The 27,847-nt window shown below is 40.8% G+C and overlaps 1 protein-coding gene across 1 annotated transcript in view; it reads right to left on the reverse strand.

Moving 5' to 3' along the window:
- TRAPPC9 (trafficking protein particle complex subunit 9) overlaps positions 1-27,847 on the reverse strand; it is a 276,428-nt gene that overhangs the window by 199,481 nt on the left and 49,100 nt on the right. The window contains exons 18-19 of the mRNA XM_082236028.1: positions 7,940-8,082; positions 2,264-2,374 (exon numbers count right to left, since the gene is read on the reverse strand). Coding sequence (XP_082092154.1) covers positions 2,264-2,374; positions 7,940-8,082 — 254 coding nt within the window. The remainder of the gene's footprint in view (positions 1-2,263; positions 2,375-7,939; positions 8,083-27,847) is intronic.

Genomic DNA, 27,847 nt, shown 5'->3' on the forward strand with positions numbered 1-27,847 from the left:
AGAACCCTAAGTGGAGGCCTCCTAAGAATATCCCAATAACTGGGAAGAGTCATATGGAACCCACAAACATCTTCAAGAAGGGCACTCGCATTGTCTTGCAAACTACAGAAATGATCTGAGCACCCCAAATGAATATTTCACACTGACACTTTGAAGATATTAACAAAATGGTAGAAATGTCCCAACAGCAACCATGTTAATTTGGCCAGGTGAACCCAAGTTCATAAAAACTGGTCAGTTTCTATACCCAAGATTTCATGGGTAACCCAATGATGGGCATTTCAGTTAGGTTTTTCCCTCTTCAGCAACCTCTTCCCCATCCCCTCCAAAAATCTTTTGAAAACTTTCTAAGCTACCCAAATAGGGAGACAAATAGGGAGCTGCTGAATAGGAAAAAGACACTCAATACCCCCCCACCACAAACAAATGAGTCACCTCATTTGAATTGTGTAATACACTCTACTTCAGTGTTAAGATCCCAGCGCATCCCATTAACTGGAAATTTTCTATGGCATCTTAAAATGCCTTTTTAAAAAGAGGTAAGTGCTACACTTCAGTAAAGGGAGAAAAATCTGAAAGGCTGTTAAATCACACAAAAGTGCCATTTGATATGCCTGATGATCTCCCACCACTGAAAAATACGCAAAGAATAATGTCCTTCTCAGAACTATGGCAAAGGTTATTGATGCTGCTCACGGTACATACATAACGTCCCATCCTCTCCTAAATACTATCCTTCTCACTTTATACCATTTTCCAGAAAAATGTGCTCCTACTTGATCTCAACTTTTACATCACTGCAAATTTTCTCAGAATAGAGGAGGTTTTTATACAAAAAAATCATTTTACAGAAGTGAAAGCAATTCAGGTAAAAGTGAAGCAAGCCATCAGCTTTAGGAGACTCGTTTTTCACATGGTTTCTTTATACTTGGAAATACATTTATTTTGTGTGGATCATGTTACAGCATCTGAGTATGTAATGGGAAGTCAGACGATACAGCCTTTTTAAAATGAGTATCAAGTATAATGTCTTTTCCAGGTACTCTCTGAAATCTGTTTACCACACATTCATGAAACACTTGTGGTGCACCACAAAAGAAAAATGATAACACCGATCTACTGAGATCATCACTTTGATAAATCTCCACACTAATGAGTTAGTTCAGGACTATTCAATGCCAGACATTCTGTGTGTAGAATTTAAATGCTTAGGTGACACTTTCCACTTTGAATTACAAATTACTCTCATGAAACTTGATTTTAATGGTATGATGATCAAGAACAAAGCATAATAAATTACCAAAAGTAGGTCTACATGTACCGCTATTGATGACCACATATTATTTTATCATAAAAAGCTATTTTAATATTTTCACATCTGTAAATACAAACCAAGGCACTGCCAAGGTGGTAGTGACTAAATTCATAACTTTTTAAAATACCTGCCAAACCATATCAAAGTCACTCCGAAGTACAGAACTAAACATTCTTTTTGAGTAGAATTTGCTCGGCAAAACTGACGCTATCAAGATTACAAAGTGTGAAATCTTCAGTTCAGAAATCCAGACATAATCTGAAAGAAAATCCATGACTTTATTGCTACTAGAAAAAGAGAGTAGTCAGGACCACACTGAAAACTAAATTGAACATCGATTTTTAGTTTCTGATATCTGAGACTTCTAAGCAAGCATTTGATTTAGAATGCCCTGAACTCCAGAATGGCAGGAGTTCAATTATCACTTTGTGCATCAAAATGGCCAGTGAAACTTGTACCATCAAGTATTCTCATATTCTGCTATATGCATATGCCAATTCATTATCTGACCACTATGCTTTTTTTGTACAGGTACCCAAGGGCTCCTATACTCCCTCCCCCCTTCTTTCAAAATATTGATCACTAGTGAAAGTAATTGAATAAAGTTCTACTGTACAGTTGATAAAACAAAATTATGATTTAGAACAGTGATTTAAAGCTTTTCTACTGCATACACATTATTTAAAATACAGCAACAGCCTCTATTTGAATAATAAGGTTAAAAAAAAAGTTTACCCAAAATATAGTTGTTGTGAACACTGAAAAAAGTGATGAAGAAAATGTCTATTTCTTTCTGTTTCCCCACACATGTCATCTATGTGTAAATTGTGCTAAGAAAACTTTCAAGTTAAGATGTCTCAAACTAGTCAATTATATTTGCAGGGGACTACTTATTAATCACATGCACTGCTGAGCCTCTAGGAAGCTGTGTTTTGTCTCTGAACTTACCGCTGGCATTCCCCAGCATGCAAAACTAGATCTTCATTGTTCTTTGCACTAACTGTGAGCTCATGTTCTGTTGAGTTGAAGACATCAAGGAGGAGATGGCACTGGCGGGTACTGTTTGAAGAGATTTAAACAAACAATGTTGAGGTTTTAACAATCATCACAGAGTTACGATAACAGGAAAACATTAATCGTTATTATTAAAGGAAAGGAACAGTCTGTGATCAAGTCAGTGTTCTTTTTCCATTGCAGCAAATCTCAGCACTTCTCAGAGCAGTGACTATTTAACATTTTAGTTATCATGTCCCCGTCACTGTTCAAATTAAAGTATCACAATAAACTATGGTTTAATGAGATGTCAGCTTCCTTCAGGTATCAGGGGCTCTCTTCCTCCTCCCACACAACTGAGATGAGCATGGAGATGTTTGCTTTCAGTTTTAGTTAACTGTGGCTTCTTGTGTCATCTGTAAACTCAAACTGTGATTCAAGTTACCTATGTCAAAATAAAAAATTCCTTCCAGTAGCACCTTAAAGACCAACTAAGTTAGTTCTTGGTATGAGCTTTCGTGTGCATGCACACTTCTGCGTATCTGAAGAAGTGTGCATGCACACAAAAGCTCATACCAAGAACTAAGGTATCTGAAGAAGTGTGCATGCACACGAAAGCTCATACCAAGAACTAACTTAGTTGGTCTTTAAGGTGCTACTGGAAGGAATTTTTTTATTTTGACTATGGCAGACCAACACGGCTACCTATCTGTATCAAGTTACCTATGGTTAGTTTAAAACAGCTCAAACTGATTTCTCTAGCTGGCTTGTTTAAACTAACCATAGTTAACACGAGCTGCCATTTCTGGTGTGGATAACATGGGAATCCACAATTAAAGGCATGGAAACCCATAGTTCAGGTGTCTGAACTCATCCTCTCAGCTATGCTGGAGGAGAAGGAGTATGCACAAACCAAAGGCAGTCACATTGCAGAGCACATTACAGTAATCCAACATTGATGAAACTAAGGCACTGTAGCCAGGATCAGGACTGGGTGCAGCCAGTATACTAGCCTAAACTGAGCAAAAGCATTGCTGGTCACTGCCACATCATGATCATCCAGATGTAAAGCTGTATTTAGGAGCACTGCCAAACTGCAAACCACGTTTCTCAAAGGGAGTACAACCTCATACAAAACAGGCTGAATCTCTACTCCAGTGGTATCTGCTAGGGTGAGATTAAGGGCTGGATTGTCAGGATCCATTAAGGCAATTCTTATTTTGTTAAAAATCACCCTATTGTACTAACAGTGAGAGTATCAGAGGGAAGAATGTACAATTTAAGAATGAATTTTAATCTGCTACTGTTTGAGTTATGGTGCTGGAGGAGACTCTTGAGAGTCCCATGGACTGCAAGAAGAACAAGCCTATCCATTCTTAAGGAAATCAGATCTGAGTGTTCAGTGGAAGGACAGATCCTGAAGCTGAGGCGCCAATACTTTGGCCACCTCATGAGAAGAGAAGACTCCCTGGAAAAGACCCTGATGTTGGGAAAGATTGAGGGCACAAGGAGAAGGGGACGGCAGAGGACAAGACGGTTGGACAGTGTTCTCGAAGCTGCCAGCATGAGTTTGACCAAACTGCGGGAGGCGGTGGAAGACAGGAGTGCCTGGCGTGCTCTGGTTCATGGGGTCATGAAGAGTCGGACACGACTAAACGACTAAACAATAACAGTGTTTGTAACTAGCTGGTGGCCCTAAATCCAGATCATTAGGGCTACAGCATGGATGTATGATCTCATGCATTTGGTATCAGGGTTATAAGTAACTGTGCTTGGATAATGAGTCACACAATGCCCTTAAACTTTTTAATTCTCCATTTGCCTTAACCATACTTCTTCACTAGATGTGCATATCTGACACATTCTAGGTTTACTCAAGTCATTTTGAGAAATTAAAATCTATTACAGTGCTATCATAACTTGATAAAATCTTCAAGCATTGAAAAACATTTCATCAGCAAATGAATATATAAAGCATTCATCACTGAAAGAGAGAGAGAAAAAACTAAATTCAATTGAGTAGAGGAGATGAGACAGGCAACTACTATTGCTTTATTCATTAGCAACGCTAAAATAGAAACTCATAAAATTTAACTGAACCGAATGACAGACTGCTCCAGTTTGGAAAGAGGCAGATTTGTTGAATTTTTGGCATTAGGAGAAGCAGCTGAACGCCGCCAAATTTTTCCCAACAGGCAGAAATGTTCTATTTCATAATGCATGAAACCAATAGAAGGTATATTATATCCATGCTGCATGACAAAAAAATAAACTGAGAAGCGGCTGTCTTCTGCCGTTAGGTTCTTCCACCGCTCTTCACGGGTGGAAGAGTCTAAGCCTGCTATGCTGTCATGGGATGGTCATAAACACTGTAACTGCTGAAAGGAATGATTCTGTTACAGAATGCTGGCTGTTTCTATGAAAAGGTCAATGGTTTTTTTAGGGAAATCTCCATGTGAGAACTAGAGAGTGGCTGTGTATTTTTTGCTAAAAATGAAATACAGGCAGACAGGAGAGTCGAGCATTCCTGGGAACTGGACTAGCGAGATGAGTTAAGAGTGGCTGGATGCATAGCCTGACTGTCTGTCTATGGGCACTGCGGTCGTCTGCAAGGGATTTCCACATGGCAAGGTTGATGTTCCCAGCAATTAATGAGGTATCCGTATTGTGGCCTTGCCACTGTGCTGTGGAACAGGAGTCTCCAGGCTCTGATGAAGACCAAGACTCAAGAAGGGTAAGCAGATACGAAACAGAGAGCCTAAAGTGTGGTGGTTATGTCCAATCACCAGGATCACATTGCAGAACTAGGGCTTGAACACAGTTAGATTACTTAGGAATATACAAAATAAAAAAATTCCTTCCAGTAGCACCTTAAAGACCAACTAAGTTAGTTCTTGGTATAAGCTTTCGTGTGCATGCACACTTCTTCAGATACACTGAAACAGAAGTTGCCAAATCCTTCTATATACTGAGAAGGTGGGGAGGGGTATTACTCAGAAAGGTGGTGGGAATGGGAGATTGGCAGATAGCTGAGATGAGCCTGTTGACGACTCTTAATGACTGCAATAGGTCTTACAGGAAAAGGCAAGGGGTGAAAAGGTGAAAAATGGCTTAGTCATGTATAATGAGATAAGAATCCAATGTCTCTGTTCAGACTAGGTCTCTCCATGGTTTTGAGTTTGGTAATGAGTTGCAATTCAGCAGCTTCTCTTTCCAGTCTATTTCTGAAATTCCTTTGTAGTAAAACAAAGGAATATGTATTAGGAATATACAATTTTTGAAACTGTCCGCTGATTTGTATTATGACTGACAGGAACATAGGGAAATAATGGTCAGGATACATTAAAGTGGACTACTGACAACTGCAATGTGAGAACATGACAGAAAGGTAATCATAGAATCTTAGAGTTGGAAGGGACCCAAGGGTCATCTAGGTCAACCCCCTGCAATTCAAGAATCTCAGCTAAAGTATCCATGACAGATGGCCATCTAACCATATGCACCCAAGTTAAGAGATGGATTCCAAAGAAGAAGATGAACTTTCTAGCAGAGCCACTCCGAAACTGATGATATGATTACTTAATCTCTCCAATCTGCAATTATTATCTTTTTAAAAAGCCACTTTAGTACTATTTGTAAATTGCTTTGAAAACAGATATGGAAAACCAGGGTGCAAATACTGTAAACAACTTTTTAAAAGCTAGGCAAAAATTCGTAAGTAGCTCATAACTTATACAAATATGTGATTTCAAGCAAAATTAATCACACTAGTTTAAAACAAATAATATTTTGTTTCATAATTTACAGTGCTCAAGTATTACAATTAGCAGACATTGTGGATCATAAACTGAGAAACAAGCTGTTTTTTAAAAAAATAACACCAGTTCACAGATGTGTGGACAGAGAGTCCCTATGTGTCAATGAATTGTAGGAATGAGATGCAATTTGTATTAGTAGTGGGAAATTTGTAGAAGTGCAGGAACACTGTATGTCACCAAAACCACAAATAATGAGCACTATAAAAAGGAGTATTTAAATGCACATTCACATCAATACTTGTACAGTGACAACACAGTTTGTAAAAAATATGAAGGAGCATAAAAGAATTCTGGCAATGTTGTTGTTTAATTGTTTAGTCCTGTTCGACTCTTCGCGAAGGGGCTTGAATAACTCAGAGAAGCTGTGCAGGGCCACCCAAGACTGGCAGGTCATAGTGGAGAGTTTTGACTAAACGTGACCCACCTGGAGCAGGAACCGGCAAGCCACTCCAGTATCCCTGCCAAGAAAACTCTATAGACAATTCTGGCAATATCTCCACCTAAAGATTTATGCATCCATATTATTTCTGGACCTAGCTCAACAAAAGTACTTAGGAGGTTTCTTGACCTCTAACAAAACATAGCATGACGTATCTGAAGAAGTGTGCATGCACACAAAAGCTCATACCAAGAACTAACTTAGTTGGTCTTTAAGGTGCTACTGGAAGGAATTTTTTTATTTTGACTATGGCAGACCAACACGGCTACCTATCTGTAACTAAAACATAGCATGGTTTTATATGGCTAATGCCATAATCCAAAGCAGCAACGCGCAGTTCTTCTAATAAACAGAGTGAGAGCTTTGTTTCATACTTTCACTGTGTTGCTGTTCATTTTCAAAAAGGTTGTATCTCCGACACACTGTGAGCCTAGGTGTGCTGCTGAATGGCATCACAGTTTAGCTTATAAACTAAGGGTCATATCCATTGCTGAAGCTCTGCTGGTGCAACAAACTTCTGTGAATGTTACAGAGCTTCTTCTTTCTCTTCTCTCCCTTCCAACTGCCACATCCTCAAAATCAGCTCTGGAGGGTTGGGAAGCCTGTTTTTCTGGGTGCACAGTGGGGAATGGGAATGGAAGTCCTACTGCCCTAGTGAATGCCTCACTGATGCAGTGCTGGGTACAACCCTAAGTGAATTTATATATGCTGGTATTTCTGCTGAACACTACCTATTAGGCAAAAATACAATGCTGAAGTAGGCTCAATGAAAGCATTAACTTTCACTGAACTCCATTCTCAGCTATATAATGTGGCTTGCGTTATGATAGAAACAATACTATGTGACAAAATTATTAAGTACTTTAAGAGGAAATAATAATAATAATACTGATATAATAGAGAGAGCAGAAGAACCAAAAGCTTGTTTAAAGCAAAGATTAATTGTAACATGAATAAAAGAGGAGAAATAGATAATTGTCAAGCCCCGAAGTATTCTTTAAACTTTAACATGGTTTTAATGAAATTGGAAATTAACATGTAGGAAGGCAGTATACTGGCCAACTTTTAGGTCATTAGGGCAACTTCATTCAGATGCACTGGGTCACTTCTATGAAATTATAAGCATACTGGTTCAAAAAAGGAAACAAAATGTTTCATTTTTGCCGATTAGCTTTTAGTTGTGTACAGATACATGGGGCCCTTGAGAACACACAAGTGAAAACTATTTCTCAATTAATAGTAATCTACTTTGGTATATTACAGGAATAAGATTGCTGTCCCAATATTGCTGCTACTACTACTATTATATTGATGTTATATAGAGAAATCCTTCCCCCTTCCCACACAAAAGTAAGCTTTTTAAAAATAACACACCTTGTTGCAGGCAGAGTACTAACACGTGTAAAGAAGACAGACGGCTCCACATCTACATGAAGTCCCAGAGACAAGTTCCTGTAATAGCCATCGACATGTCCTGGACCTCCTGAGTATTTGAAGTTCAAGATGGCTTCCAGCGTCTACAAAAACAACAGTAAAAAGTTTCAATCTGCTTTTTTTTCTATACTAAAGTATACAGTTTATTTCTATCACCTTTCCATTGCTGAGCACCAAGTATCACTTTGTGCTTCCACTAACAATACTGCTCTGGCTACCCTGATGGAAATGCAACAGGGGCTTTAGGAAATATAACAGGATGATCTCAAAGATTACAGTCAGCTATGGTACATCATAACATCTGCCTTAAAAGGGGGGGGGAGACCACCTATAAATGCAATTTAAAAACAAATTCACACAACCATATTTTAGGTAATGGGATTTACTATGAATGGATTCCATTTGGTAAATGAACAGGGACATGCAATTGTTTCATTATGCACCAAATTCGGAACTACTGGTGTCATTCCTGCACTTTACTGTACTTCCATTGCTTTAAGCACCTGTGGTAAAGTAGGACATTGGCGCACAATAATGTGGCACTGTTTCACCAGAGAGCCAAGGAAGAATAAGCCTGCATTCACAGACGATTAACTCTACCTTGAAATTTATGGGTATATCTGTTGTAACTTAGCTAACCTTATATCTGATTTCACACAGTCACACAATTTGTTTTTTTGCTTAATCACAATCAAATGATACGCAGCATGGCTAACACAACATAGCAACTGGGCAACTTGTGCAACTATGAATGTCATGTCTAGAAAATAATCATTAGGCAATACGTTCAAAAATGAAGAAAAACACCCTACAAACATTTCCAGGTTAACAAAATGCTGAGTTAAAATCGGCAGTTTAAGAAAGCTGACATTGCTTAAGACAAACTTGTAGTATTTTTTTTTTTTGTAGTATTGAAATTTTTATTATTATTTTTTTTGCTGGTGACATAATATTTCGTAAAGTGTGGCAAAGTACAGTGGTGCCTCGCAAGACGAAAATAATCCGTTCCACGAGTCTCTTCGTCTAGCGGTTTTTTCGTCTTGCGAAGCAACCCTATTAGCGGCTTAGCGGATTAGCACTATTAGCGGATTAGCGGCTATTAAAGGCTTAGCGGCTATTAGCGGCTTAGCGGCTTAGAAAAAGGGGGGGAAGCGGAAAAAAATGGAACACTTGCAAGACATTTTCGTCTTGCGAAGCAAGCCCATAGGGAAATTCGTCTTGCGAAGCAGCTCAAAAACGGAAAACCCTTTCGTCTAGCGGGTTTTCCGTCTTGCGAGGCATTCGTCTTGCGGGGCACCACTGTACAGATTTCACTCTTTTGTTCTATATCCCAAAACTGATGATGTCCTGCTGTTATGCAGGGCAACCTGTACAAAACCGATTGAATAGCAAAACTGAATTCCTTTGAAGTGCTTTCTTCTACATGGAAGAAAAAGAAAGTGAAACAATTGCAGAATCCAAGAAACAAAAACAAATGCTGAAGTTGATGTGTTTTTAATGAAACTCCTACATAAAAAAACAGCTCCATTAGTGCTAGGCCTTTGGGCAAACATCTGGGGCTCCACAGCACCATCCTCAGGGAGACCATCAAACTTTGTAGCTTGGCTTTCTTCTCCCCATCCCTTGACTGAGTCCAAAGTGTCCACTGCTTTTCTCTCACTTAAAATCACCACTGAGTTTGAATTTCAAAAGAAGGGAAATGCAAAATTGAAACTGTGCCCCAAGTAATGATTTCAGCAAACATCTTTTGGCAGCGAATCTGCCTTGGTTACCAGGTGCCACTAGAAAAACACAGCTGAGACCAAAGTAAGAAGGGTATTGCACTATATGCATGTTTCCCACTTCCATCTCAGCTCCCTGTTCAAACTGGCAGCCCGCAGCCCAGCTATGGGTGTTGCCAAGATCTGGTCTTTCACTTAAATTGCTGCCACAAGGCATGGCTATAATTTAAAAGTGCCAGGAGCAACCAGTGCCAAAGGGGAGAACCTGTTCAACCCAGAAGTAAACCAGCCCAAAAACTTTGCATGTCAGGCAAACGCATGGGGTTAAGATTCAGAGCACTAGATTCACCTGCTGGTGTTTGGAATAGAAACCGAAGTACTGGAAATGCATCAGAATGTCCATAGGTAATTTGTCAGTGTTTAAAGTACAGCTATTAGAGGCAGTTTTCCATACTCACTGCCTGAAGTTACTTCAATGCAAGATGCTTAGGAGTTCTCGTTTTGAAGTCAGGAATTATGCTATTTGAGTGATTTCATGCACCATTTTTGCATCTTCACAAAGGATTAGGGAAAAATATGCTAACAAGTAAGCACATGTGGATGTTTGCTCAGCTTTCTTGAAATGGAAAATGCCTTGGCTACTTAAACAACAAAGAGTTCTGTGGCACCTTAAAATCTAACACATGTATTATGACATAAGCTTTTGTGGACTAAGGTCTACTTCGCAAGAAGCTCCTAAACTGTCATCCATTTATCAACAGATTTATGAGCCGAAGGGCCTATTTTCAGGTCTTTCAATCATGTTGAGAGGCCTGAAGCAAAGCAGAGTGAAACCCTTTCAGATGGAGAGAAAGAAAAACACTTGTTGGTCTCCAATATGTGCCTCAGCTCCTGGGTAGCAGAGCTACTTCCTCTGTCTCTCTCAATGGGAGTTAGCAGCTTGCAGGTCCATTGTGGTTAAGCAACCACTCTGCCTCATTTCCACCCCGAAGGTGGAGAGATGAGTGAAGATGGGCAGCTGGACAGTGATGCTCATTAGCCTGTTTTGCTTCAGCAGCATTAGCCTGTTTAGCTTCTATGCAAGAGGAAGAGACGCCAATCACAGAAGCTGCACCAGGAAAGGAAAGCCATCTTTCCATAAGAACCCTCTTCTCTTCTCAGTGATGCACTTCCATCAAACTTTATGGTAAGGCACAACCAGAGCATTGTCCGAGTATCTGCCTGAAAGGGTGCATCTCACACACAAAAGAAATAAACTATAAATACAAAGGAAAAATTGAAGGTGGTCACAATAATTGAGATACAATCGATGCCAGAACTCTACTGCTTCTAGCCTGGCAAAGCTGATATGGTAGCAGAACACAAAAATTCTGGTCTTCTGTAATTCCCGGAAATTAGAGAAATGGGAAATAAGGGGACAATAAATCCAGCAAGTAAAGATGCACAGATAATTTTATTCCACAGCAACTCAGGTTGGTCAAACCATTGCACAAGTGCTATAAAACAGGCAAAGTGTACCTCCTCAGCAGTAGCTCGCTTTTATTTTCAGAAAGGCAACCAACTTATACCAGCTGCTATTCAGATTTTTCAAGCTAATAGTGATTTAGATAAGATACACTCAAGTTGATTGAGATGTATCCTGGGGCTCCCAAGTTCAAGCAAGTATGAGACGATGTGTGCAGAACTAGGTATAAACACGATGGAATATTGGGTGTGAGCTAGCACTATAAAATCCTGGTTGCACTGCCATTTTCGTTGTCAAACTTTGAGTCTGCTGATTTACTTAAGGACACTTATAAATCCAGATGCTTCCAACTGTTACATAGCAAAATCAGATATATTGGTATTGACTTGGAACTCTTGTATAATTCAAGTGAGCAATATATTTATCTCAATATTCAAACCAGATTAAGGAACACTGAAAACAAAACATTGAGTCAGCTGTAAATAAAATTTGCTCTTCCAAATTCTATGGTTTTAATATAACAGATAACAGGGTGACATATATCTCAAAATTAATAATTCCAGTCCAACACAGGGCCTTTATGTTAGGCCGATTGAACATTTCCCCCTCGGAATTAGTCAAGGGCAGATATTTAAACATCCCCAGAAATGATGAACATTGTGGATGTTCTTTGAATGTGCTGGGCATTGTAGAACATTTTCTTTTCTACTTTTCAGCTACACAAAGGTATGCTATTCCCATTTTGGGGGCAGTCTAACATTACGGCACAATGAAATATCAGATTCTACCTCTTATTTGTATATATTTTAAATTTTTATATCTAATGTTTTATGATGGCCTATACTTGTAGAGGGACGCGGGTGGCGCTGTGGGTTAAACCACAGAGCCTAGGACTTGCCGATCAGAAGGTTGGCGGTTCGAATCCCCGCAACGGGATGAGCTCCCGTTGCTCGGTCCCTGCTCCTGCCAACCTAGCAGTTCAAAAGCACGTCAAAGTGCAAGTAGATAAATAGGTACTGCTCCATTGGGAAAGGAAATGGTGTTTCCATGCGCTGCTCTGGTTCGCCAGAAGCGGCTTAGTCATGCTGGCCACATGACCCGGAAGCTGTACGCCGGCTCCCTCAGCCAATAAAGCGAGATGAGCACCACAACCCCAGAGTCGGTCACGACTGGACCTAATGGTCAGGGGTCCCTTTACCTTTATACTTGTAATGCCTAATAAAGGTCTGGTGAAGTAAGAAAGAAAGATATGGGAACAGAGAAACCGCTCTTCTCAGTGTCATTCCTGCTAGAAGCCCTGTTGATCTACAAAGAGGAGGCACTTTCTAAAATAAAGACTGTCGCAGCCTAGAACCACCAGAGAATGTCATTTGTTGAGCTCACTTTGGTCTCATTCCTGGTTCTTGAAGATACTTGTGGTACTTTTCTGTTTCCTGATCAGGTCCTTTAAGCTCCTCCAGAATTTGTATAACTATTGTTTATCAGCTCACTCATTTAGACACTCAAATTCAGGACGAAAGGGAGAAACACACTAAGAGGAAGGCACGCTTGGCAAACCCTCACCATGAACAACTCCCTCCCAGAAAGCTAGTATGTCCCCACTGTGGAAGGACATGTGGATCCAGAACTGGCCTCCACAGTCACATACGGGCACACCGTTAAGACCGTGTTCATGGAAGACATTCTTATTTGGCTACGAGTGATCACCAAAGAAGAAGAGGAGAGTCACAACACTCTCTTATCCTCACATGTTCATGTTGAGCCTGGTATATGCTAGCTCAAACAGCTTTTTTAAGTGAGCCAGCCCTCAGAGCCTGAAGAATCCCTGGGGCATGGCTCTAATAGCAAGATGCAGGCACACAGAAGTGGTAAGACTTCTATCTCAGAGCACGAGCTACTTTGTGCATCCAATGGCCCTTCCCTTCCCTTCTGATTCTATGAATTTGTTGTCATAGAAGACCATGAATACAGCAAGAGACAACATTTGCTGACCCACACGAAGAGTTCTTTAAAAATGTGATTTTTTTAAAAAAGTGAATTACTTTAGTCTGGACATGGGGAAAGAGTAACAATGAATGGCTTAGCGGCTTTTTATGAGAAATTGTTGGGGGCAGAATACTGCATTTTTATACAGTATCTCTTATTCTCGAGGTACTTCAAGCTGTGTCACAAAGCAGTGGTCACCTGCAGAGAGGTAAATTTGCTGCAAAGTAACAATGATCTTACTGTGCAATGTCCATTAACCTTAATGCACCCTTCACAGCTAGAAGCCCATTCATAGCACTTAAAATATATCTAAAATACACTGTAGAACCAATTTATAGAAACACGATTAATTTGATGAATGGCAGTTTCAGCTCACAACATGCACATAATCCCCACGAGTAAATGACTTTGGAGAAAACACAGGGAAGATTATGCCCTTAATTTATAGAACCAGAACCTGAAGTGTACATGCAGGGATTATACTTATTTAAGCATCTTTTAGCATCCCCTTCATCATGTGACCCCATGGTTTGTTATAATGCAATCGAAACAAGAACAATTCTACAGTGAAGAGCTAAACAGAATTAAAACTCCCATCTCTTGCGGGGGCTCAATTTGTGCCAGCGCCTTCTGTCAGGAGTTTGGGTGTAATAATAATAATAATTTTTTATTTATATCCCGCCCTACCCAGCCGAAGCCTCCCTTTCTATGGAGGCGCAAGGTTGCAACTGCGGCAAAGGTGGCATTTGACCACCTCCACCGTGCAAACAGCTGGTCCCTTACCTTTCTCGCCCTGACCTGTCCACAGTGATCCATGCGACAGTCACCTCCAGGCTTGATTATTGTAATTCGCTCTATGCAGGGCTGCCCTTGAAGCTGACTCAGAAACTCCAGTGGGTACAGAACGCTGAGGCGAGGCTCCTTAGGAGGTTCTTGCCACAGGACTACATTCATCCAATGCTACACCAGCTGCACTGGCTCCCGGAAGAGTACAGGGTCAGGTTCAAAGTGCTGGTTTTAACCTTTAAAGCCCTATACAGCCTAGGACCCTCGTACTTACGGGACCGCCTCTCCTGGTATGCCCCACGGAGGACCTTACGGTCCACAAATAATACTACTTTGGAGGTCCCGGGCCTCAAGGAGGTTAGACTGGCCTCGACCAGGGCCAGAGCCTTTTCAGCCCTGGCCCCAGTCTGGTGGAACGCTCTGTCACAAGAGATCAGGGCCCTGCAGGATTTGACATATTTCCACAGGGCCTGCAAGACAGAGCTGTTCCGCCAGGCCTTTGGTCCAGGCCCAGTCTGTCCCCTTTCTTTCTATGGGACCCTGTATGTAAGTGGCCTCTTTGGCTCTCTCTATTGGCCCATATGGGACCAGCATGAGCAGCCGGGCCTGGTGAACTTTTAATTCCTTACCCCTACAGTTATGATTTGTGGGTTCCTACTTAATTTTATTTTGATTTTAAAAGTGATTCTAATTGTATTTTAAACTAATCGTTTGATTTTATGTTTTTAATGTACTGTATATTTGGTGTTAGTCGGCCTGAGCCCAGTCTCGGCCGGGGAGGGCGGGGTATAATTATTTATTATTATTATTATTATTATTATTATTATTATTATTATTATGAAATTCCAAAAGAGGGGGCATTCTGCAATTTGGGTGCCACCACAAAGGACACTGGAGAAGGGCCTCTTCCAGATACCTGGGTTCCAAGATTTGGGTTCTAAGATGTTTAGGGCTTTACAGTGCAGCACCAGCACCTTAAATTCAGCCAGGAAGCAAACAATCAATGGAGATCCTTCGGGTTCTATGTTATACAGTATGGTCTCTGCTAGCTGCCCCAGTCAACATTCTGACAGCTGTGTTCTGCACTGATGGCAGCTTCCAAACCATTTTCAAGGGCAGCCTCACAGAAACCACACCACAGTAATCCAAATGGGAGGTTACCAAGGCATGTGTTACTGTGGCTTAGGTCACCTCTGTCCAGGAATGGCCATAGCTGGCAAAGCAGTCGGAACTTGCCTAAGGTACTCCATGCCACTGAACCCACTTCACGCAACATTTACCAATAAAAATCTAAGCATGCCAAAGGAAGCATTTGCAAGTGTTGCTTGAGATGGGCAATTCAGAAAAAGAGCTGTAGAGGGTTTTCCCTCTGAAGAGGGTCTTAATCTCCTGTGAAACTTCACCCAGCTTCATTGTACAGCTAAACCATGTTTTAGAGAGCCAGTGAGGTAGTTAGGGCATTGGACTAGGTCCTAGGAGGCAAGGGTTCAAATTCCTTCTCAGCCATGAAACTCACTGGGTGACCTTGGAAAGGCCATTGTCTCTTAACCCATTTTATTCTGTGAGGATAAAATGGAGAGGGGGAGATCCATGTGCACCACCTCGACCTCCTTGGAGGAAAGATGGGGTATGCATGTAGTCATGAGAGGTTACTTGAAAGTAAAAACTAAACTAGTCATTCTCTACACTTGATGGAACTGGAGAGAGAAACCCTGCCAGATAGGTGGGGAATAAATAATAAAATTATTTATTTAATATTTAAAAGAGTATTATTATAAGCTTGATGCTTTGCCTAGGGTTCGTGAAACCTCATGCACTTAGCACTAAACCATGACTGAGTTTTATGCACAAACACCGCCAGTGTGTGTAACACTGCAGTCACCAATTAGTGCGAACTATACTGAGCTGTGAAGAAGATTCAGACTACAATCCTGTACCAATTGCATTGGTAGCAAGCCTCACTAATCTCAATGGTGCTTACTTCATGTAGTAGATGATTGTATGACAGCAAAACACCAAAATCTACTTCCATGTAGTCTTTTAAAAATGCTGCATTTCCTCGCAAAGCAACAGCCTTCTATGTGTACACCAAAATCCCACATAAAACAGGTGATGTGAATTGCCATGATGCCCCTTGCTCAGCATTGTCGCCATCTGCCCTTCAGTCGAATAAATCTGAAATCCTGAGGCAGCTATAACAATGACGTGCAAGTCCAAGAAACTAAATCCCAAGTGTGTGTGTGTGTCTGTTTTAAACGCTTAAAATAGTCATTACAATTTGTCTATTTAAGGCAAGATGGCCTTTCATGGTGTCTGCTGCCCTTGAGAACTAAAACAGTTATTACGGTAACTGCATGCTGACCCAACATTTTAAGACGCAATTGCCTACATAGTTCTGTAGCTTTCCCTCAGATGCAGTGCACACAAGCTGAATTTCAGAAGCAACATGCAGTATCCCACATTCATCGTCTAGTTCATTCATCTGCATTTATGTCTTATCAACTCACTGAACAATGAAATTGCATCATCCCTTTGTGTAATAATACAGTGGTAGTAGCAACTGGGGAAAACTAAATATAGATTCTGCATAATGTATGCCTTGGGAATTAAATAATGCAGTATTGTCCTTTTTCCCCCCTGCCTCCCCTTGTCAGACCATTTAGCAACAGGATCCATCTTGAGTTATGCTCTGTATCTCAATAAAGTCCCCTTGCCCCCGAAGGTAGAAGGAATGTTTTAAATTTCAGCTGGCTAAAAATAGCCTTGCTTGAAACGATTGAAAGTGTGAGCAGAATAATACTCAGATACAACACAGAGCTGGCATGCAGTACTGCATGTACATTAGCTAATGAGATAAAACTGCAGCTGCTCTTACAGTGATATATAGGTTGCCAAATGCATATGACTGGACAAGGTCTTATGGCAACATACAGAAGCTGAATAACCTAAACTAGTGAAGGCTTTTTAAAAAACCACTGGGTTTCAAACGACGTCTTGGGAAACATAAGAGTTCTGTGGGATTAGTAACAGCACACAACCCTACCACAAAGCCAACTTGGCTTTCTGGAATATTGGGTGCACTCTTCCCACTTTAGATAAAATCTATGCTGCCAGGTGCCATAAGAAAACAGCAGAGATAGCGCAGGATAGTACACACCCCGGAAATTATCTCTTTCAGCTTCTGCCTTCTGTAAGAAGGTATAGGGTTATAAAGGCCAGGACTAGCCGTCTGAGAAACAGTTTATATGCAAATGCAATTCTGGTTCTAAATGCAGCATAAGGGGTCTCTATAGTATAGTGTATTTTTTAGTATAGCATAGTGTATTTTAAAATGGGGTTTCAGAGTTTTTAGGGGTTTTTATAGTATAGTATAGTATAGTATAGTATAGTATAGTATAGTATAGTATATTTTAAAATGGGGTTTCAGAGTTTTTAGGGGTTTCTGAATGTTTTATGTAGTTTTTCAATTTCATTGTTCTGTATGGGACAATGACAATAAAGATATCGTATATTGTATATATCGTATAACTTGCATAACCATTCCCCACCTTCTCTGATGGCCGTATTTTGGTTTAATATGAGATATGAATGAGCCTTTTGCACATTTACATGTGCAAAATTTCATGTGCAAGTGTCTAACTCGTGGCATCTCAATGAAATGCAGAAGTCTTTAATTAACTATAGCTTCCCATTTTAACTGAAATGGTAAACTACGGTTGTCAGAATCAGGAGCAGACAGAACCTTAAACCAGCTTCAAACCATGATTTACGATCCTGGCTGGGTGCAGAACTACAGTAACCAACCCCAACTCCCCTGTTTGGATAAAACCGGAACTATAAGACTTCTGGAATTAATCACGGCCTGCCAAGAAGTGAGTACGGAAGGGGCTGCAAGTATGGGCAAACATTTCTTCCTATTTCAGCTTATTAAACTGAGATGCTACCATCCAAACACAGCTAATGTGCAGTCACGGGAGACTTGAGTGTATTCCAGGAGGTTGTGCTCTCATTTTAGATGGGGTGAGGGTGAAACCAAATACACATTTGCCAGAATCCTCTGCAACAGACAACAGTCTTTGACAGATAAATCAATGCAAGAAGGGTTCCCTGAAACCGAGTCTCAAAACCTCTGCACCCGAAATCCTACAAATGCTTATTAAAGATCACGCTACTGTGTCAGCTCTCTTTCAGAATTTAATAAAAATATCAGGCTGAAACTCCCAAACAATGAGTCATCTTTGAGAACTTTATGTTAGCCAAGTAATCAGGTATATAGCAACTGCATGGTCACACTCAATTTAATCCCCAGGCTATAGTTTGCCAACTTCTGGGGATTCCACTTTGCAATACATTTAGATCATCATGAGTTACAGCAATGAAGTTAATGGATTTTTTTGTTTTTGTTTTTAAGGAGGAAAAGAAAATATATTGGCAGAGGGAAATTTGAGCCTTTCAAATCAGATGCAATGTTAAACTAGCATACCTAGATGCATAGCAGGAAAACTTACCGGCATTCTGCAATTCTGCTGTATTAACTAGGGATCTAGAGATTTTGTTTTCTGTTCCTGAAAAGGCTATGAATACATTCATGAATCTGTGGTTTGTTGCTGAAAGTACTAGAAAGTGCTTTCAGTAAAATTATTTTGTAATAAAGCAAGACAAACCAAGGAAAACATGGGGAAAATCTTCAGTTTTTACTGTGTATTCAACATATTCTCAAATATTGATCATTAGCAAGTATGCTTTGATAATTCATTCAAAATATATCACTGGGGTATTCATTAACATTCATTAACCTGCAACACATGTCAGTCACAGGAGGTGCTGGATCTCTCCAATGGTTTGACCTTTCCCCCTAAAGCACCCTCTTCCATTGTCTCCTGAAACAGACTGATGCCAACACAAAACCCATTAACAATGATATTCACCATCTTAGAACGTCCTCCCATCAGTTTTGGGCCTGATCCTTAGCTCAGATTAAGTCATGGTTAAGCTTTGAGTAGCAGTGCCCTTTTTTCTCTTATTCATCTGTTTGGAGCCGGAATGATCTGACCAAGGTCTTATGGATCTGGTGTGGTGGTTCTTGGAACTGTAAAATAAGCCCATGTCCTGAATCTGCAAATTACTTTTCCAGCATCCATCTTACCAAACATGGCTAACATGGTTTGGTTCCTTCACACAATAACTTCTGAGGCATAGAAGTTTTGTTTTTGTTTTGTCTGAGTGTTTTCTTTTGTGCTAATCACACCACTGGTTCCTATAAGTAAGAGGGTTTTATGTTTATGGTTTTATGTCCTGTGGCCCACTAACTTGCTATCAGATGGAAATCAAGAGAAACCCTGTACTCTTGCCTTACCATCTGTTTGAGACTGCAGTAACCTGTGCCAGAAACTCAATGCAGTAAAGCACGGAAGAATGGACTAAGTGGTGGTTTTCTTTATAACAACATGGGTTTACTTATATTAAAAAAAAATCTGAGTCCCACTTGTACAGGCTTTGCAACCCACCTGAGACTCACAAACCACAGTTTAGGAAATGCTAATCCAGGGAACACGTGGATCAATAAATTATGTGTGGCAGCCGAGACCATATAACACCGGTCCTGAAAGACCTACACTGGCTCCCAGTACATTTCCGAGCACAATTCAAAGTGTTGGTGCTGACCTTGAAAGCCCTAAACGGCCTTGGTCCAGTATACCTGAAGGAGCGTCTCCTCCCCCATTGTTCAGCCCTGACACTGAGGTCCAGCTCTGAGGGCCTTCTGGCAGTTCCCTCCCTGTGAGAAGTGAGGTTACAGGGAACCATGGAAAGAGGGCCGTCTCGGTAGTGGTGCCTGCCCTGTGGAACGTCCTCCCATCAGATGTCAAGGAAATAGACAACTATCTGACTTTTAGAACAGATCTGAAGGTAGCCCTGTTTAGGGAGGCTTTTAATGTTTGACATTTTATCGCTATTTTATTCTGTTGGGAGCCACCCAGAGTGGCTGGGGAAACCCAGCCAGATGGGCGGGGTATAAATATATATATATATATTTATTATTATTATTATTATTAAGTTATAGAAAAGATGACAAGAGAAGCATCTTTCAGAGTAAACAATTTTAACAGATCAGGATACCAAGTAGGCCAAGGCACCATATGCAGACTACAGTTAACGTTAGGAATACTGAGGGGCACTGGTAGTTAGATTAGTACTGTAACTTAGAACCATAAAGTTGGAAAGGACCTGAGGGTCATCTAGTCCAACCCCCCTGCAATGCAGGAATCTGGCCCACAGCCATCCCTGTGTGGGCTCAAACCACCAAACTTCTGGTTAACAGCCAGACACACTGACCCATTGCACACTACCACAATAGATTACAAAATACAGTGGTACCTCGGGTTATAGGCACTTCAGGTTACAGATGCTTCAGGTTACAGACTCCGCTAACCCAGAAATAGTACCTCGGGTTAAGAACTTTGCTTCAGGATGAGAACAAAATCGCGTGGCTGCAGTGGGAGGCCCCATTAGCTAAAGTGGTACCTCAGGTTAAGAACAGTTTCAAGTTAAGAACGGACGAATTAAGTTCTTAACCCGAAGTACCACTGTGGGTGTTAAAGGTGACAAATACGAGCACAACCAAATGGCCAACTACAAGTAATAATAAAAGCAAGAATAAGGAATAAAAGAATAAGAAAAGGAAGTATAGTGGCACCTCTGGATGCGAACGGGATCTGTTCCACAGCCCCATTTGCATCCTGAGTAGAACGTAACATGTGACCGCGCGTCTGCGCGGGTTGCGTTTCAACGCTTCTGCACACGCGCGTGACATCATTTTGAGCGTCTGCGCATGCACGAGTGGCGAAACCTGGAAGTAACGCGCTCCATTACTTCTAGGTCGCCACGGAGCACAACCTGAAAATGCTTAACCTGAAGCTACTTCAACCCGAGGCATGACTGTAAAGGCTGGGGGGGAGACTGCCAAATAACCATTGCACATACCAGCCCAGTATATATGGTAAAATATTTTCTTTGTGTCTCATTCCACCAGTACCTAATAAACACACTCCATTTTTTAATAAATAAATTATTAGATTGCTTACCTTCCCTCATTATAATTCTATTATTTAATTTATGAATTTTTACTACTTGGTGAAGGAGTTTGGGGTTTGTTTCTTCCCCCCATTTAGAACTTGTTATCCATGCAGCTGTTAAGAGGCGAATGGTAATTTCTTTATCTTCTGGCAAAACCAAACTTTCTGCGTAACAAAACAGAACAGCTAAGAAATTTGCTGGCAGCATATAACCTGGAATGCTTTCCTTTCCTTTTATAATATTTATCAAAATGATCTTTATTCAGGGGCAAGACCAGAATATATGGAGCATATCAGCATTTAGTGCTTCTCATTCCCAACACTTATTATTTGTGCCTATGTTTATTTATTTCAACCTTGAAGGTCTCAAATACCAACAGATAAGAAGTTTATATAAAAAAAAACTTTAAGATTAATATTTATTTCCTGTGGGACATATTGCCCTATCTACTTCCATGCATCTAGCAGGATCTCATTATTCAAATACTGTTCACATCTGCTTTAATATGTGTTGACAGAAATATCATTAGCTATAATAATATCAAATAGCTTACTCAATAACTTTGGTCTTTGCCCTTTAGCCATTACATTTTCAAAATCTGTTCTCTCTTGCATAATGTGCCACATTTTAAAACAAGGCATTTGGCTATGCGTCTCATTTGTAGATACTGAAAGAATTGCAGCAGGTGCTCTCCCATTCCAATACTAATTCCTTTGTAAGATTTTAAGTGTCCACCTTTAAAAAAGATCCCATATCTCAATCCAACCATTATCATGCCACAATTGCAAAATTATTTATATTAACACCATCTGATCACATTCAGATTAGCACGGGACTCAGCTACACAGCTGCAAATAAAATGCTTTAAATCTGTTGTAAAGTGCAATATACAAATGTGACACTAGATGGCAAAAGTGAGCCATGCAAAATTCAATGTATTTTTCAAAACTTTTTTTTTTAAAAAAGCATTTTGACAGCGTTTTTTGTATGTGTGTAGATTCCACCCTGCACTAAACATGTTTTGTTCACACTATCACTTACATAGCCAATTACATGAACTAGACACTTAACCAAGTCCACACCTGAAAACTAGTAAGGGTCCTTAGTTCACATCTGATTTCAGAACATGCAGAACAATATCCTATGAAACTGCTTCAGAGAGCCTTATTCTTTCATAATGGACCACATTTTAAAACAGCTACTCCAAAGACTACCTGAATCCATTAGTTGGCTAGATCACCCAACAAGCATCGCTTATTCTGCTAAGATTTATAGTGTATTCCTTTAGGAACTTAGAGTAATATGTGCATACTCTACTATGCTGGTAACCGCCATTACATTCTTCTTCAAGTTGGCAATATAGTCTTGAACTTTTGGGCATATAAGGAACTGGGAACTTCAGCATCATCTCTCCCTCCCCCTTTTATCTGTACACACTGAAGGATTGCACTGGCACTCTGTGTCCAATATCAGAATAGTTGGAAATCAATTTTTAACACAACCCCTTTTATTATATTAAGTTAAAAACAGCTAATGCGAGTCAGCAGCACCACACTCAGGAAAGCTGCAGAAGCAAAGGGAAAGAACTATTATGAGAGCGTGTTTGATTTTTAAATGATTATTTAAGGGCGGTTGGTTCACTATCCTGAGTCATGCTAAAAAAAATTAATCAGAATCTTTACTATTCCTAAGCAGTTAAATACCAGAATCATTAAGATTCTTAAGCGGGGGTAGCACCCTTAGTGAGGTATGGAATTGAGAGCTGGACCATAAAGAAGGCTGATCGCTGAAGAATGGATGCTTTTGAATTATGGTGCTGGAGGAGACTCTTGAGAGTCCCATGGACTGCAAGAAGATCAAGCCTATCCATTCTTAAGGAAATCAGCCCTGAGGGCTCACTGGAAGGACAGATCCTGAAGCTGAGGCTCCAAGACTTTGGCCACCTCATGAGAAGAGAAGACTCCCTGGAAAAGACCCTGATGTGGGGGAATGATGGAGGGCACAAGGAGAAGGGGACAACAGAGGACAAGATGGTTGGATAGTGTCTTCGAAGCTACCAGCATGAGTTTGACCAAACTGCGGGAGGCAGTGGAAGACAGGAGTGCCTGGTGTGCTCTGGTCCACGGGGTCACGAAGAGTCGGACACGACTAAACGACTAAACAACAACAAAGCACCCTTACCTTTTGTGGGAGCTATGGGGGGTGATTGATTTGGCTAAAATTGGAGAAGTCAGGATATGGAGATTAAATATTTCATTAGACCTCCCCATCAATCAGGTAGGAGGAGATCATGGGGGGAATGTGAAGTGGAGGTAGTGGAGGATGATACTTCACATTCCCCCCATCTCCCCATCCCAACCCCACTGATCAGAAGGACACTGCAGGGAAGAGAGGTCAGGCTGGCAGAAACTTGCTGCCAATGTGGCAATAGGTCACTCTCTTCCTCCATCAGCAAGCTGTTGCTTTTCCAAAAGAAAAAAAAAGAAATCCCCTTTCTCAGTGCACAATAAGGAAGTGTGAACCCAATATCTAGATGTGTAGGAATGAGGCATGGATATGGCTTCCACCATGACCACGTTTTCACTTTGGCCCCACTTACAGCTAGTATGCAAAGGTTATCCACAAGGAAAACAATCCCTTGGGCTATGAAAGCTTCTCTTCTGCTGCCTTAGGGTAACGGAAGTTGAGGCCTTGCTCCTTCCCACAGCAGTACAACTCTCTTTAAATGATGATCCAAAGCAGAGTTTCCTTACAGATCTTAATAAGTTGGTATCCTGTGCTCATATTAATTAATACCGCATCACACAGAGCAGTATTCGAGTGTTTTCCCATTCTCCCACGCTGCTCACTTGTTACATATGTTCAAGGTACCACTATTAAGGAACTGTAGCGCTTTCAAGAATGTCACGTTAAAATCAACCCTAAAAAGCCTTTACTCTGATACAAGAATTGGAAGACACAAGATCTACCCACCTTGGAAGAATGGCAGATGAAGGTGATGGACTATATGGAACTGGCGGAAATGACTGACAGAATCCAAGACCAGGGAGAAGAGTCGGTGGAAGAAGATTGGAAGAAATTTAAAGACTATCTACAGAAATACTGTAAAATTAATGAACATTAGAATGATGTTGGAATGAAGTTAAGGGGTCTTTAGCAGCAATGTTATAAGGAGTATGTAAAAATGGACTGTTAACAGATGAGAATATACAGTTATTACATATTAAGACAAAGGTTTAAGATAAAATCAAAGAGGGAAAGGATTTGCTGAATTAACTTACTGAACTGGAATACAAAAAAGGGGAGGTGTGAGGAGGTCAGGGAAACAAGTGAATGAAAGACAAGATATGGAAAGATTGATTTGTTTTTAATTGTTTTTACTTTTTTCGTATTTTGTACTCTCTTTTTTCTTTTTTTATTCTTCTTTTTTTCTTTCTTATTATTACTATTGTAACTTCTTTTTTATTTCTGAAACTTTAATAAATATCTTATAAAAAAAATAATACTCTGATACAAGAATGAGGAGCGCCTCTGGCCTTCCTGATGATGTTGATCTACAACTTCAATCCCATGGACCACGTTAGCTGGAGCAGAGGGAAGTTGAAGTCCAACAACGTCTGGATGACCACACTGCTCTAATAGATTAGCTCACTGTACCTACCCAAGCTGCTGGTTTCTCATTTGTGTGTCCTTTTCTCGTCCTAGGCCATCTGTCAGGCTGGAGAACTGCTGACTCAATTGAAGTGCAAGCATCCTGTCACTAACATCACTGAATGCTTGTTAAACCTTAAGCAGTGAACCATAATAAATGCAGCATCATCACCTTTCATGTCTTTACCTTTCCCCAAACCAGCTTATGAACTCTCTCCGTATAAGAAGGTGCTCAGGGTAGAGGCAATAAATGCCAATGACGTGATAGAAAATTGCAAGAAGGCAGTTTGGGGAAAACGAAGGAAAGATGGGGTGATGAACAATCGGAAACTCTACATGAGATTTTGGAGAAGACCGTAGCACTGAGAAGATAGCACAAGAACTGTGCATGCAGTCATTGGGAGGTGGGGGACACAACAACGACCCACAAAAAATATAAACCTGCTAGTGTCTCAAGAATTTGTAGTCTGTCCCAGCACTGAAATACTACTGCAATGTTGCATTAGGCTACCACTGATGAAAGCATCATATTTCAAATGATACAGAGATAACTGGATAGTCCAATACTATCATTAAAATCTCCCCAATGACTTTTTGCAAGGGAAGGAGAGACATTAACCCTCATGCCCTGACTAAATTCCAAATGGGCAATTATATTCATTCTGCTCTGCAATTTCAAATGTCTAGGGGTCATCAAAACAAGAGCTTTACAAGACCCTAGATCCCTACATCAGAGCAGAAGGAATTATGTGGTCACAAAGATACGCATCAATAGAAGAGCTTTAAATATCAACGAAGCAATTTGATATGCATTAAAAAAAAAAAAGAACACGAAACCCAAAATGGGAAATGTAGATTTTAAGGAGCTGAACACGATTAGCAATTCTGGTAGCAAATGCTGACTGCCTGTCAGTCCCCAAAGCAACATAGATTCTTCCTGCCACATGTGATCAGGAGCATAATGTTCAATGATGACAACCCCGAGGCAGTCTGAATAAAGTCTAGATTGCCCTTTTCTGTACTTCCTTCCTGTTTTGAGAAAAGCAGAATTCTCACAAACAGATGATAGGGGAAATCTATGTCTGTTCCATGCCATTTCATGCTGCAGAGAAAGACTCACATGAATGAACACTACACAATATGGAAACATCCCCTGCATATAGAATCTAGCATGCAACAGAGACCCTTTACCTGGGCATCTATTTTTTGTGTCAGATCACTTCCTGTTGAGATTTAGGCTTTCAGCACCTTTTACCCTCTGCAGAGACAGGGGACTTATTAGGATGGTCGACCCTCAGAGTCTGGTGGATCCAGTGAGCTTCCAGATGGCTCTGGGAGATTTTCTGGCTGATATGACTTGTGCTTCTGGACCTCTTGAGCATCCAAATGGCTTGGGCCATTGACATGATCACCCCTGATTGCTCCCTCTGAAGGAGAAGGTGCGTACTTCTGGATCCTTCACTGTAGTTTGAGGATCAGGTGGTTTCAATGGCATGGAGTGTCTTCCATCAGCTTCAACTGGTGGCCCAGCCATGTCCGTATCTGGACAGGGATAGCCTGACTACTGTTGTCTATACTCTGGTAACCTGTAGGTTAGATTACTGCAACGTGTTCAACCCCTCTGGCTGATTAACATCTTCTAAATGTTTTTGTGGGGGTAGGGGTGGGGGAGGGGTTATGGGTTAATAATAATAATTTTATTATTTATACCCCACCCATCTGGCTGGGTTTCCCCAGCCACTCTGAGCAGCTTACAGCACATAAAACATTGTGAAAATTCGACATTAGAAATTTCCTGTACAGGGTTGCTTTCAGATGTCTCCTAAAAGTCAGATAGTTGTTTATTTCCTTGGCATCTGGTGGGAGGGTGTTCCACAGGGCGGGCGCCACTACCGAGAAGGCCCTCTGCCTGGTTCCCTGCAACCTTGCTTCTTGCAGTGAGGGAACCACCAGAAGGCCCTTGGCCTTGGACCTCAGTGTACGGGCAGAATGATGGGGGTGGAGATGCTCCTTCAGGTATACTGGACCGAGGCCATTTAGGGCTTTAAAGGTCCACACCAACTCTTTGAATTGTGCTTGGAAACATACTGGGAGCCAATGTCTAGCTGCTGCATTCTGGATTAGTTGTAGTTTCCGAGTCACCTTCAAAGGTAGCCCCATGTATAGCGCATTACAGTATTCCAAGCGGGAAATAACTAGAGCATGCACCACTCTGGCAAGACAGTCTGCGGGCAGGTAGGGTCTCAGCCTGCGTACCAGATGAAGTTGGTAAACAGCTGCCCTGGACACAGCTTTGATCTGCACCTCCATGGAAAGCTATGGGTCCAAAATTACTCCCAGGCTGCACACCTAGTTCTTCAGGGGCACAGTTATTCCATTCAGGACCAGGGAGTCCCCCACACCTGCCTGCACTCTGTCCCCCAAAACAGTACTTGTGTCTTGTCAGGATTCTACCTAAATCTGTTAGCCACCACCCATCCTCCAACCGCCTCCAGACATGTTATGGATTATGGGTTTCGTACTTGTTTTTATCATGTACTTTGTGTTTTTATATTGTATTTTTATATTGTGAACTGCCCTGAGGTCGACAGATGAAGAGTGATATACAAATTTAATTAATAATGATAATATGCTTACTTGTTCTGAAGCTGTTAATTAACTGTTCTGGTTCAGAACAAGAAAACTAGCAAACAGAAGAGTTTCTAGCCTGCTTGCTTGCATGTATGAGAGAAGGGCTTGAAAGCATGCCCACAGCACACCTTCTTCTCTTCTGGTTACAGTTAATTGGGTGTAGGTATAACAGTAACTCTAACATGTCCATCAGAAAATATTGACCCAGAAATCGGTCCTTAAGTCTTTTAAATCACTGTCAATTGTTTGAAGCTCTTGTGACCAATTTATGTTCCATCATCCATCAAAGCTGGATGTGCAAAAACTCTTGAAATACTTTCCCCTCACATGAAACTAACTTTCAGTGTCATAAATCTCATGAGTTCTGCTGTCCATTTTGAGTTTCATCTTAATTCAACCAACTTGAACAACTTTGCAAGACAAATTGAAGATGTTGGCTACAATATATAGTTTCAGATATTCCACAATTCAAAAAGCAAAGGGCTTTTCAATATTGTCAGTAAGACAAAGTAAAACAGTTTCGTCTCTCAAAAC

This window comes from Podarcis vaucheri, assembly GCF_965113315.1.
Source record: "Podarcis vaucheri genome assembly, chromosome: 8".
Lineage (NCBI taxonomy): Eukaryota > Metazoa > Chordata > Lepidosauria > Squamata > Lacertidae > Podarcis > Podarcis vaucheri.